Source organism: Microcaecilia unicolor, chromosome 2 (genome assembly GCF_901765095.1).
Source record: "Microcaecilia unicolor chromosome 2, aMicUni1.1, whole genome shotgun sequence".
In the NCBI taxonomy this organism is placed as follows: Eukaryota; Metazoa; Chordata; class Amphibia; order Gymnophiona; family Siphonopidae; genus Microcaecilia; species Microcaecilia unicolor.
Window position 1 is genome coordinate 345968189 of NC_044032.1, and position 13674 is coordinate 345981862.

Genomic DNA, 13674 nt, shown 5'->3' on the forward strand with positions numbered 1-13674 from the left:
GTGGGATCTGGGCGTTCCTAACACTTGGGATGTTTTTCAGCCATAATGGAACAAAACAAAACCATCCAGGACTAAAACTAAGACATTTTGAGATAGACCTGTTTTTATAATGAATAAGGCACAAAATGTTTCCCTAAATGACCAGATGACCATGGGAGGGAATCGTTGATGACCTCCTCTTCCCCAGTGGTCACTGACCCCCTCCCACCCCCAAAAAATGTGGTTAAAAACATGACATCTGCCTTTATGTCAGCCTCAGATGTAATGTGCAGGTCCATTAGAGTAATATGCAGGTTCCTGGAGTAGTCTAGTGGACCCAGGCCCATACCTCTCCTTACCTGTTATACTTGTGGTGGAAACTGTGAGCCCTCCAAAATTCACCAGAAACCACTGCACCCACAGTCAGGTGCCCCCTTCACCCATAAAGGCTACTGTAGTGGTATACAGTTGGGGGTAATAGGTTTTTTTGGGGGGGCTCAGCAGACAAGATAAGGGAGCAATGGTGAGATGTGTACCTGGGAGCTTTTATTTGAAGTCCACTGCAGTGCCCCCTAGGGAGCCCCGCTGCTGTGCTTGGATGTCTGTGTGGCCAGTCTACTAAGAATTATGGCTCCTCCTACATCCCAATTTCTTGATTGTGTGTGTTTTTCACTTGAGACTTTTTTTTTAATGGACCAAAAAGATAAATGCACAGAGCACAAAAACATCTAGAAAATAGCCATTCAAAGAAAAAAAAAAAAAGGATGTGTTTCTGTTTTGAAAATGGCTGTATTCCTCACTTGAATTTTGGATGTTTTTAGCAAAACACCCAAAGTTGGACTTAGACATCGTATCAAAAATGCCTCTCCACATCGCTTAAGAATAGCTCACTATTTACCTGTACTCCCCAAATTTCTGAAGAACCCTCTAATTTTACTATCTAATTAGTAACCTGAATCATGTTACCACTAGACACTTCAGGGGAATCCACCCATATAAATTTTGTTTTTCTTTAACTTTAATTTGTAAGAGGAAACCCATAAGTCCACCAAATCCAAAATCTAGTAAAGTTATATTCATGCTGAGCATTACCCACACTAAAAGGTACCAATATAGTAATGTCATCCACATAATATATGAATGAATATATCAGAATTCTTTAAAGATTCTGCTAAAGTCTGCATCAAGATATTAAATAATGTTGGGGACAACAGGGAGCCTTGAGGTACCCCACAGGCCACTCCTCAAGGATCATCCATCTCTCCCTGCATTTTCGTTTTTTGGGGGGTAGTAAGTTAGCGATGTGCAAGGCTGTAATGTATGTTGTGGGGAACAGAAAGAGGTATGGGGGAGGGGTGTGAGTAGGAAGGGAAGGAGGGCTATGGTCAGGGAGGGGAAGCTAGGAACGGGCTTTATGAGAGGGTTAATAAACTATAGGTTGATTGATGGGGTTTGGAAGTATTTTGTAGGGTTCCTAGGAGCATTTATAGCTATGCTCTAGGTGTTTAGGCTGGGGGACACCTGGTGGGTTTTTATAGAGTTGCATAATACTGCTTATATATGTGTTGTAGTATTTTGTTTAAATGGTTCAGTTTAATGTTATGGGTCACATACTCAAAGAAGATATACTATTCTGGCAGAAAATCCATTTGTCAGACATGAAACACCAAAAGCTGCAGAGGGACTGGGTAGGCCAATGTGCATTTTCTTCCTACACTAATAGGAGGTGTGGAGTGCCTACACTTATTTATAAACATGGTGGGCTACCTATTAAAGCACGTATTGCTTTCAAGATCTGTACTTTGACACAAAGGATAATCCACGGCCTAGCCCCAGGCTACGTGACCAATCTGATTGATCTACCTATTAGAAACACAATTAAAGCAGCGAGATTGTACCTCACCCTTCACTTCCCAAATTCTAAAAGGTCTGAAATACACATCAATATACGCCTCCAGCTTCTCCTATATATGTACCCAGCTATGGAACACATTGCCAAAAGACCTGAAATTCATAGACAATTACATAAACTTCCAGAAAAATTTGAAGATCCACCTTTTCAGGAATTCCAACCCCACAGAACCAACTTAATCACCTATACCACCTTAATCACGATTTAATTAATCATGATAATAGACAAAAGTACACATTTTCTACCACCCTATCCAAACCGTGTGCAATTGGTATGGGGTTATACCTCAAATGCTTTACTCAACTTCATTATGCTCACTGTATCCATTTACTCCAGAATATGCTCCAATATCTCTGGAACCTTGTAAGCTACATTGAACTTGCAAATAGGTGGGGAAATGTGAGATACCCTTTGGGTTAAATTTTAAAAGATTACCTGGCTCCTTCTAGATCTGGTGTAGAGACAGTGAGCAGCAGTGCAGTGAAACTGAGTAGTCTGTGTGCATGCGCTGAGTGTTCGGCATGCTGATGGAACTCTCAGGAGAGTGATAACCAGCTCAGGCTGGCAGTTGGGAGGTAAGAGAGAAGCTGTACAGACGTATGTTAGGGGTCTGTGAACAGCTGAAATAGAAAATCTGTTTAAAGAATGGATTTTGGGGATCTTTTAAAGTTGTTGTTGAGTGTGGAGAGGGTGATCTAGACTAAATTACTTAACTTGAAAAGCCTGTCGCGATTTTAGGGGCTTTTAGAGAGGTGACTGATAGCTGCTTGAAAGGCTGTGGTGTTATAAACAAAATAACACAATAAATCCTACCAGGATATTAATGTTTTGATGAGCTAGGAAGACTGGTTCGACTAATAAGGTGTAATAGTTAATGTTTTCCACAAAAGTGCTGGTTGAAGTGTACTTTAAAATTCTATTAAACTAAATGGATTTTAGAAAGAGTTTGAAAAGTGAAATGCTGCACTGAAGTTTTAAATAAATGTTTCTTAAAAGGAAAATACTAATTACACTGAACTTAGGTGGCAGTGTATATGCAGAACAGCTGAGAGTTATTTAAATCCCAGAGAATTTCATGTTTCCAGTAGTTTTGAAGGAATCTACCTCCAATACTCCTTAAATTAATTGTGGGAGGGAATATAGGGATTACAAATTATGCTTTATTTTACTGGGGAAGTTAGACAGGAAAGGTTAAAATAGCCTTTATGCATAATTACTTGATCTGTTCACATAGTTAGCATTTAGGGTTTTTTCAGTTTGTTAAAGAATAGTGTAGTAAGTGCCCGAATTCTTGATTCCTGGCCAGAGGTCATCGCTACATTACATGGTACCCAACAATGAAAGAAAGAAGAAGATAGAAGAAATACAAGAAAGCTGGAAAAGAGTTCAAAGTATCCTTTAACCTTTCTTCACAAACATTTGAAAAGGAGACACGAAGTCTATTATAGAGAGGAAAATAAAACCTTAAACTTTATACTTACCTTGCACACTGACTGGAAGAAGAACCTGGAAAGAAAAAAACACACAAAGAATCCATTCCTACAAGCTAAAGAAATCTTAGAATACGTTTTTGGGGTTACATGCATGTTTATGATAAATTTGTGCTTTAGTCAAATGAATACTGTTACTGTTGTGTCAAGTATTGAGGAAAAAAATTGATTATCTGTGAAAAGAAACAAAGGCACTGTCAAATATAGTCAAAATTGGTTGTTTAATTAAACAGTGTTGAATAAATTAATTAATTTTAAAAGTATAACATCTGCGTAACTAAATTATTTACTTTAGATTTAATTCCCTTCTTGTTTTAGAAACAAGTAAGCAAGGTTAGTGAAAATAATTGCACCTCACCTCTGTCAGTTCTACAAAAGTTCACCTGAGGTATTCCCAGGGTAACTGTAGGGTGAGCAATTGTATCCAGAGGTGGGGGTCACAATACAAATGCAATAAAATAAATTAATCCTCAGCTTTACTGATTATCCAGCCCTAGCAAATCCGTAGGAGAACCAGTGATTCTTCTCCATATTACTCCCTACCCTTACAATTAAAGTGAGCTCAAATTCTAAAATGCAGGGTAGAGGGAGAGCATGTAAATCTGAATATCTGCCTTGGGTGCAGAAACAGCAGGTCCCAGCTCTGGTCCCATTTCACATAATTCAGAGCTTCCAAGTTAGCTAGTTTCAGGATGGAGATTTTAAGCCAGTCCTAAATTCTTTCCAAACTAATCTTGATGCATTATGGAACATGCAGCACTGATGTCAATGGGTAGAATCAGGGACAACAAATCCCACACTGCTTTGAGATGTGAGTACAAAACCTGGACTGGCCAAAATGTCTCCCTCCTAGCACTGGGTAACTTGGCAGTCTTGATAATTAGACAACAGAGCTGCTGAGAGACTAGGGAGGGAGGGGCAGTGGTGCCGGCAAGCTTCTTTCTGCCTGCCTGCTTCTGTCCTGTGTGCCAGGATCCGGATGATTGTATTAACACAATAACCCAAGTGACCTGGGTTATTGTGTTAATCAGTGGCGTAGCCAAGGGTGGGCTTGGGTGGGCCCAGGCCCACCCACTTTGAGCTCAGGCCCACCAGTAGCAGCACACCTATGATGTGGCCGGCAGAGATTCCCAAGCTGAAAACTCTCAACAACTGTCCCTCCTGCATACCTTATAAATAGCAGATCTTTGCCTACAGGAAGCAGCGACTGATACATACTGCTTATACCGGCCCCACAGCCTTCCCTCTGACGTATTCCCGCCTATGCGGAAACAGGAAGCTGCATCAGTGGGAAGGACATGGGGCCTACATGAATAGTGTGTATTGGTGCTCCTCACTGAAAATCAAACCTATAAATGGCAAGTGACCGACTCACCTGCAAATGCGCAGTAGAGACTTCCCTCTCTGTCCCGCCCCCGCATCAAGATGTGATGACGGGGGGAGGGGGGTGGGACAGAGAGGGAAACTGCGTGGAAGGGGAGGGAGGGAACCGCTGACGTCGCTACCGCTCCCCCCCCAAGGTAGCCGCTACCGCCCCCCCCCCCCCCGGAGTCGCCACCCCCCCCCCCCCCCTTCACCCGGCCCGGGCCCTCTCTTCGTTATTCAACTTACAGCAGCACCGAAACAGCAGCAAGCAGCTCAGCTTCAGCTCCCGTCGGCCTTCCTTCCCTGCCTGTGCCCCGCCCTCGCCGACGTGACGTCACACGAGGGCGAGGCACAGGCAGTGAAGGAAGGCCAACGGGAGCTGCTGCTTGCTGCTGTTTTGGCGCTGCTGTAAGTTGAATAACGAAGAGAGGGCCCGGGCCGGGTGAAGGGGGGGGGCGGGGGCGACTCCGGGGTGGGGGGGGGCGGTAGCGGCTACCTTGGGGGGGAGGGGGAGGGGACATGGGAGGTCTCAGAAGGAGGGGGGGCCTTGGAGCTGGGAGGGCTGGACTGAAGGGGGCCTTCCAGCTGGCTGGGAAGAAGGCACGGGGGGGGGAGGCCTTGGAACTGGGAGGGAGGGCAGGGGGCCCCTTACAGTTGTGAGGGAATGGGGCCCTTACAGTTGTGAGGGAGAGCAGGGGGCCTTGGAACTGGGAGGGAGGGAAGGGGGCCTTGGGAGCTGGGGGGGAGGGCCTTGGAACTGGGAGGGAGGGAAGGCGGGCAGGGGGCCTTGCAGCTGGGAAGGGGGGAGGACTGGAGCCTTGGAGCTGGGAGGGAGGGACAGAGGGGGCCTTGGAGCTGGCAGGGAAGGAGGATGGCAGGGGGCCTTGCAGCTGCAACGGGAGGGGGGCCTTGGGAAAAAAAAACATTCCAATACGCGCCCGTTTTAACGGGCTTAACGGCTAGTCTGAAATTTAAAAGGTGTGCAGGAGAGGAGGGATATTTGAGAGACCATATGGCATGCAGGTGAGAGGAGAGACCAAATCACCTATGGGATGGGGTGGGGTTCTTCTGCCCACCCATCTTGGGCCCAGGCCCACCCAAAATTGGGTGTCTGGCTACGCCCCTGGTGTTAATGCAATCATCAAGGTCCTGGCACACAGGAGCAGAAGACAGACCAAAGATGGAGCAGTCAAACAGAGGAAGGTGAGGGGATGGCAACCCAAATGTGGGGAGCAGCCTGAGTGGGGTAGGGGGCAGCACGGTGGCCTAGGTGGGGGTTGGGGGCAGTCGGTGGGCCTGTTGCCGGTAGGGTTACCATATGGCTCCAGAAAAAGGAGGACACATTGATCCAGTTTGGGTTTTGCTTCCATGAAAGCAATGGAAGTAAAACCCAGACTGGCTCAATCTGGAGTCATATGGTAACACTAGTTGGTGGTCCTGCCCCCGGGCCTGGCTGTGTCTCTGGGCGGCCCTGTTAGACAATTGTGAGAGACAAGATACACAAAAACAAATAACATAATTACTGAACTGTTTTGCCCCAATTGCAACCACTGATTTATTATTCTAAATAGACTTCTTAAAAATAGGAGAGTTAGAGTCCACAAATGCAGCATGACTTTTCCATCCTAACTTGGATACCCTGCCAGCCTCGATCTTTACTGTATCTCCACAAATCCACCTTTAGGAGGCGGATCCCAGAGCATGACCTCGGCTGGGGAGCTTTGCGCATGCTCAGCTACTTTCTCTTGTTTCTATAGACTGAAAAAAAGCAGAAAAGACTGAGGAACAGCAGACGTTTTCAGCATCTTCAGCCCCAGATAAGGGGAGCGGAGGGGAAGGACTTTATCTGTGAAATCAGCTCAGTTTCCTTCTAGTTGTTTTGTTCTTCTTTTCTGGAACAGAGAAATCTCCAGCCTGAATCCATCCCAGCAGTTGCATAATTCAGAAGGGAAATGTCTGCCCTGGATTCTGATCAGGTAAGAAATTCCTCTCTCTCTTTTTTCTTGTACACAGGGTGCCAGCACTAAAAGGAAAACGTTTCCTTTGCTGCTGTTCCAACGTTCCCTCCTTATTCCCTGGAGTGGAGAAGTAACTTAGTGATCAGTGCATCAAGGAAAGCAGGATTCAGTTCCCACTACATGTGACCTTGGGCAACTCACTTTATAGGAGTGTTTATTAAGTTGTGGTAAAATAGCAGGTTTTTGCATTTTTATCTCAGAAAAATTCTAGCAGAATTTACTAACTTGCATAGCATGAATGCCTGTCAAAAATAATATGGAAGTGACTGAAATGTAGTGGGCATGGGGAATGGAGAAAGTGCTGTGGGCCACCTATAGATCTCTGACTCAGAGGGAGAAAGTGGACAGGCATCTGAGGTAAGAAAGGTGTGAGGGGTGGGGGATTGGAAACGTGGAGGGGCATTTTCGATATGACGCCTAAATCAGATTTTGAACTTTTTGTGGAAAGTGTCCAAAAATCCTGAAGGGAACATGACCATTTTCAAACCAGAAGAATGTCCAACTTTTTGTTTCAAATTTTGTACTCAATACGTCTATCTTTTAGGACCAAGTTTGAAAAAAAAACAAGGCACAAAAACAAGCCATTGGGATATATGTGGGGCCAGCAGTAGAATGGACACAAAGATATCCCAGCAGAGCAGTGGGACACTCCAGGGGGCACTGCAGTGGACTTCACATAAAAGGTCCCAGATGCACAAGTCAATGCTACCCCCTTATATTGTATGGGGAGCCCTCCAAAACCCACCAAAAACCTACTGTACCCAACTGTACATCACTACAATAGCCCTAATGCCTGCAAGTGTCACTCATATGTAGGTAATTAGGCGTTTGGTGGGTTTTAGAGGGCTCACACTTTCCAGCACAAGTGTACAGGTTAGAGTGGGATATGGGCCTGGGTCCCCTTCTCTACAGTGCACTGAACTGATGACTATTAGGCTACTCCAGGGACTTGCTTGCTGGTCATAACATCTGAGGCTGGTATGTACTGTTTCTTTCATTTTGAGGGGGGGTCAGTGACCACTGGGGGAGTAAGGAGTTCATGCCTAAGCCCTCCAGTGGTCATCTGGTCATTTAGGGCACCTTTTTATGACTTAGTCGCGATTAAAACAGGGCTAGACCAAAATGTCTAACTTTTAGCTCTGGACATTTTCACTTTGTTCCATTATGGCAGAGAAGTGTCCAAGTTTTGGGAACGCTCAAATCCCGCCCCGTAACATGCCCCCTTGTGATTTGGACGCACTACATATGAACTGCATAGAAAACCATCTTAAAAATATGTTTCAAAAATAGTGATTTGGACGTTTTGGCAAAAAAACTCCATCCATCTGTCGCTTTTTGGACATTTTTCTGTTTCGAAAATGAGACATGGGTTACAATATTCTGTCTGCTTAATCAATAGATTCTTAGGGAATCTGGCCATTACTCTACTTTTTTCCTCGTTTTTTTTTCAGTAGTTTGGATTCACTTCCTGTGTGTAAGAGTTGTTTCATCAGTAGTTTTTTTCTTTTGGTTTGGTAATTGAAATCATCATTATTATAGTGTTACTAAATTTGTTAGCTTCCCTGATTTCTGTTCATTCTGATGATACAGATGCTTTATTTTCTTAACTCTTCACACGTGGTATTTCTATCAATAAGGATTTCATGTTGCAGTCTGTTTTTTGCTGATTTTTTATTCTGTGTGACTTTTTTTTGTTAACATATGGCACCACCCCCTCCAATTTGATCCAGCCTATAATTATGATATAATGTCTGCCCTGATATCAATGTCCTGTTGGCTATGCTGCTACCATCATGTCTCTGAGATGCCTCTCTTCATTTCGGGACCTTTAACTAAAGGGTGTTAAGCCCTTAATGCACAATTAAGCCTTAAGATTATTTGGTATATTTTATGCTGTTGTGTGTTTGCTTCTCACTGAATTGCAAATTAATTGCGGATTAGGGCAAATCATTTGCTGTGAAAATACCTTAAGATGACAAATTTCTCCCCTTTGTCTGCCATCTGTATCCTTTGTAAATAGATTAAAGCCTAATCATATGAACAATATACAGATACAAATGCAGCTCTTAGACTCTCAATGTCTTTCATGCACATATACACTCTCTCTTCTCTCCCTAGGCTTGACCCTAGCTCTCTCCACTTTCCTGTCTATAGATACAAATCCGATGTAACAAAGAGAGGGAGCTAAGTACAAAAAAAGGTCCAAGCAGAAAAACAGCACAAAGGGCCTTTAAAAACACAGGGAACACAATTCTTTCATATAAAAAATCCTTTAATAAGGGAATTTGATTGGAGGAAGACCCGACACGGGCCATGTTTCGGTGCTACCGCACCTGCGGCAGGGGTCACACCAATGACTAAAAAAACCTTCAACAGACTAGTTTCAACTGTCTGATGTTTTCCAGAGTTTTCCCTCCAAACAACATGCAGTGAAGGACTCACACACACCATTAGTGTGAGTCGCAATTTATCTCATTGCGACGCACACCATTAGTGTGAGTCGCAATTTATCTCATTGCGACGCACACCATTAGTGTGCGTGAGTCCTTCACTGCATGTTGTTTGGAGGGAAAACTCTGGAAAACATCAGACAGTTGAAACTAGCCTGTTGAAGGTTTTTTTAGGCATTGGTGTGACCCTGACACAGGTGCGGTAGCACTGAAATACGGCCCGGGTCGGGTCTTCCTCCAATCAAATTCCATTATTAAAGGTTTTTTTTAATATGAAAGAATTGTGTTCCCTGTGTTTTTAAAGGCCGTTTGTTTTTCTGCTTATAGATGCAAATCCACCAGCTTCTATCCCTCCCACCTCTTCTGTTACTGCTGCTGCCCTCCTCTTTTATCCACCCCACACAGACCAAAGTCTTTGGTCCACATGTGTAGATTTCTATTGCTCTTTCATCCAGCTGCTGAATTAGCAGATGTTTCCTCTGTATCACTGGGAACCAGACAATCTATCCAGAATTTATTTTTATTTATTGCATTTGTATCCCACATTTTCCCACCTATTTGCAGGCTTAATGTGGCTTACAGAGTTCTGTTATGGTTTTGCCATTCCAGGATAATAGATATGATTAGTGATGTAAAAATGTTAGATAGGGAGAGAAGAAAAGGATTAGGTGGATAGGTAAAGAGATTAGACTGTCGTAGCTGGGCTAGTTGGCGGGGTGATTTAGTAAGGTTATGGGTTCTCTTTGTAAGCTTTGTTGAAGAGGTGTGTCTTCAGAGATTTTTGAAAGTTGGTTATTTCTTCAATGGTTTTCAAAGTAGTAGGTAATGCATTCCACAGTTGTGTACTCATGTAAGAGAAGGTGGTTGCATGCATCTGCTTGTATTTTAGTCCTTTGCAGCTGGGGAAGTGTAGATTCAGGAATTTACGCGATGATCTTTTGGCATTTCTGGGAGGCAAATCTACAAGGTTTAGCATATAGGTTGGGGCGTCTGCGTGGATGATTTTGTGAACAATCGTGCAGATCTTGAACGTGATGCGTTCCTTAAGTGGGAGCCAGTGAAGTTTCTCTCTTAAGGGTTTTGCACTTTCATATTTAGTTTTTCCAAATATGAGTCTGGCGGCGGTATTTTGGGCTGTTTGGAGTTTTTTGATGTTCTGTTCTTTGCATCCAGCGTACAGTGCATTGCAGTAGTCCAGGTGACTCAATACCATCGATTGTACCAGGGAACGGAAGATGTAGCTTGGGAAGAAAAGTTTTACTCTTTTGAGTTTCCACATGGATTGGAACGTCTTTTTCGTCGTATTCTTCACGTGGGCATCGAGTGTGAGGTTACGATCAATGGTAACTCCGAGAATTTTCAAATTTTGTGAGATGGGAAGGCAGCAGTATGGTGTGGTTATGGTGGTGAAGTTGTTTGTGTTATATTGTGATGTGAGTACAAGACATTAAATGGGGCTCATTTTCAAAGCACTTAGCCTTCCAAAGTTCCATAGGTTTCTATGCAATTTTGGAAGGCTAAGTGCTTTGAAAATATGCCTGATTGTGTTTTTTCTGCGTTGAGTTTTAGCTGGAATGCATCCGCTCAGGAGTGCATGATTTGGAGGCTTTGGTTGATCTCGTTGGTGATTTCATTTAGGGTGTATTTAAACGGCCTCAGCAATGCGGTGTCAAGCTTTCTGTATTGAGGGGGATTCGCTGCTTGCTTACGGCAAGTCACCTCGTCTCGACCGGTCCGCGCTGCGTAGTCACGTGGTCAGGTAAGATCGCCAATGGCTGTGCCCAGATGTCGGCTTTGTCGCTGGAGTGGCCGCCCAAAGCCGCTGAAATATAGCTACGGCTCACCCCTATCGTTTTCCCGTCATTGGACGCTCAGGTCGCTCGCCGAGTGGCAGCTCCGAGGGCCAGTTCAGCCCGGGAGCACTTTTGGCTCGGGAGCTTCTCACTTAATCTCCTGTCCGTCGGCCATCTTATTATTTGTTAGTTAAGGTAATGGAGATCTCTTCAAACTAATCTACTGCAGATCTGATTTCACTGGTAGAGGTCATATAACAATTATTATAATGGATATGACTTAGGATAGACACCCTCTTTTCTGTTGCAGGTATCAGTCATATTCAAGGATGTTGCTGCTTATTTCTTGGAAGTGGAGTGGAACATTTTGGGAGAATGGCAGAAGGAGCTGTACAAGATGGTTATCAAGGAGATTCATGGCATTCTCATTTCCCGAGGTAAATATGTTTCTCTATCATTTATTATACTGGTACATTATGGAATCAGTGGTTGAAAAGACACAGGTAGCAGCTCACATGGACTTGTGAAATGTAGAACCTAGCTTCTGATGCCAACCCATATCCAACAGGAGCCAGTGAAAGAAGATGCTGCTCTGTGCTGTAAAATAAAGGGTTAAATTCATGAAATGGCACCCAAAAGTAACACCAAAAATTTGTGCACTAAACCCCAATTCTGTAAAGGCAATTGTGTGCCAGATTTCAGTTGTGGAATATAGCATTTATTTGTTTGTTGCATTTGTATCCCACATTTTCCCACCTATTTGCAGGCTCAATGTGGCTTACATAGTACCGTGAGGCGATCGCCTTTCCGGTATGACAAATACAGAGTGATATTATGGTATAATAGAGTGCATGTGTGCAGGGCCGTTCCTAGGGTCTCTGGTGCCCCCCTGCAGACTATCAGTTGCCCCCCCCCCCCCCCCCCCCCCCCCCCGTGTGGCACAAGATGCAAAGGAAATAGGAGCTGAAAGATGGAGTGCATCTTTGTGGGATTGCTGAACAAATAGAGGATTTACAACCACTTAGCTTTTCGTGCTTTCATGTTCACGAAATTAGTAATTAAATCTTTGATATCTAACTGGGCACATATATCATTCTCAATAGCAATCATGGCAAGGCTTACAAGCCTTTCTTGCAAAATACTTGATCACAAATAATTTTTTATGATTTTTAACCGTGAAAATGATTGCTGGCCCAGTATCTGATTCTGCTGCTATCTGTCCTCTTAACTCTGTTTCCAGGGCTTCCTTTCCATTTATTTCTTTACTTTCCTCCTTTCTTCTTCATTTCTTGCTCTATATCCATAAGTAAAAGCTGGGTCCTCCGCAGACTTGACTGTCCAGTGGATCCAGCTTCTGCCTATTTTCTCTATCCATGTGCAGTTTTTCTCCTCTCTTCCTTTTCCCTCATCTCATCTCCTTCCTCTCTCTTCCCTCCCCTCCATTCATGCCCAGCATTTCTTCTCTCTCCCTTCCCCTCCATCCATGTGCATCTCCTTCCTCTGTCTTCCCTCCCCTCCATCCATTTCCAACAATTCTCCTCTCTCCCCTCCCCTCCAAGTCCAGCAATTTCTCCTCTCTCCCTGGGCCCTGCCCTCCCATACATGTCCATCCATGTCCATCCTTGTCCCTCTCTGCCCTTTCCTCCTCCATCCATATCCAGCAATTCTCCTCTCTCCCCTCCCCTCCATGTCCAGCAATTTCTCCTCTCTCCCTGGGCCCTGTCCTCCCATCCATGTCCATCCATGTCCAACCTTGTTCCTCTCTGCCCGTCCCTCCTCCATCCATATCCAGCAATTCTCCTCTCTTCCCTCCCCTCCATTTCCAGCAATTCTCCTCTCTCCCTGGGCCCTGCCCTCCCATCCATGTCCATCCTTGTCCCTCTCTGCCCTTCCCTCCTCCATCCATATCCAGCAATTCTCCTCGCTCCCCTCTCCTCCATTTCCAGCAATTTCTTCTCTCCCTGGGCCCTGCCCTCTCATCCATGTTCATCCATGTCCCTCTCTGCCCTTCCCTCCTCCATCCATATCCAGCAATTCTTCTCTCTCCCCTCCCCTCCATTTCCAGCAATTTCTCCTCTCCCTGGGCCCTGCCCTCCCATCCATGTCCCTCTCTGCCCTTCCCTTAGCTCCGCGCCGCCCTGGGGGCTTTAAATCTTTTACCTCCGACGGTTGCAGCAGCTGAGCAGTGTCAGTGAAAGCGCTGCTGACGTCTCCAGCCTTCCCTTTGCGCTCGCTTGTTCGTTCCCTCAGTGTCCCGCCTTCTTCTGATGTCATTTCCTTGCGAGGGCGGGACACTGAGGGAACGAACGAGCGAGCGCGAAAGGAAGGCTGGAGACGTCAGCAGCGCTTTCACTGACGCTGCTCAGTTGCTGCGACCATCGGAGGTAAAAGATTTAAAGGCACCAGGGCGCCGCGGAGCTGAGGTAAGCGGCGAGGGTAAGCACCGCGGCGGCACCCTCCAGAGGTCGGCGCCCCCCTGCGGTGCTTACCCCGCTTACTGTGTTGGCACAGCCCTGCATGTGTGACATACACATAAGGGAATAGAAAGGAGGAAGCGTTATGTTAAGTCCAGTTCGAGTATTAGTATCGTTGTGTTGCAGGATACAGGTGCTTAAGTCGGGTCGTTAGGGTATGCCTTTTTGAACAAGATAGTCTTTAGTGATTTCC

At 45.1% G+C, this 13674-nt stretch overlaps 1 protein-coding gene and 1 pseudogene across 1 annotated transcript in view; both read left to right on the forward strand.

The window, feature by feature from the left end:
- LOC115462068 overlaps positions 1–13674 on the forward strand; it is a 199128-nt pseudogene that overhangs the window by 138928 nt on the left and 46526 nt on the right.
- LOC115463712 (zinc finger protein 398-like) overlaps positions 6501–13674 on the forward strand; it is a 48954-nt gene continuing 41780 nt past the window's right edge. Inside the window, exons 1-2 of the mRNA XM_030194433.1 lie at positions 6501–6722; positions 11318–11444. Coding sequence (XP_030050293.1) covers positions 6699–6722; positions 11318–11444 — 151 coding nt within the window. The 5' untranslated portion in view covers positions 6501–6698. The remainder of the gene's footprint in view (positions 6723–11317; positions 11445–13674) is intronic.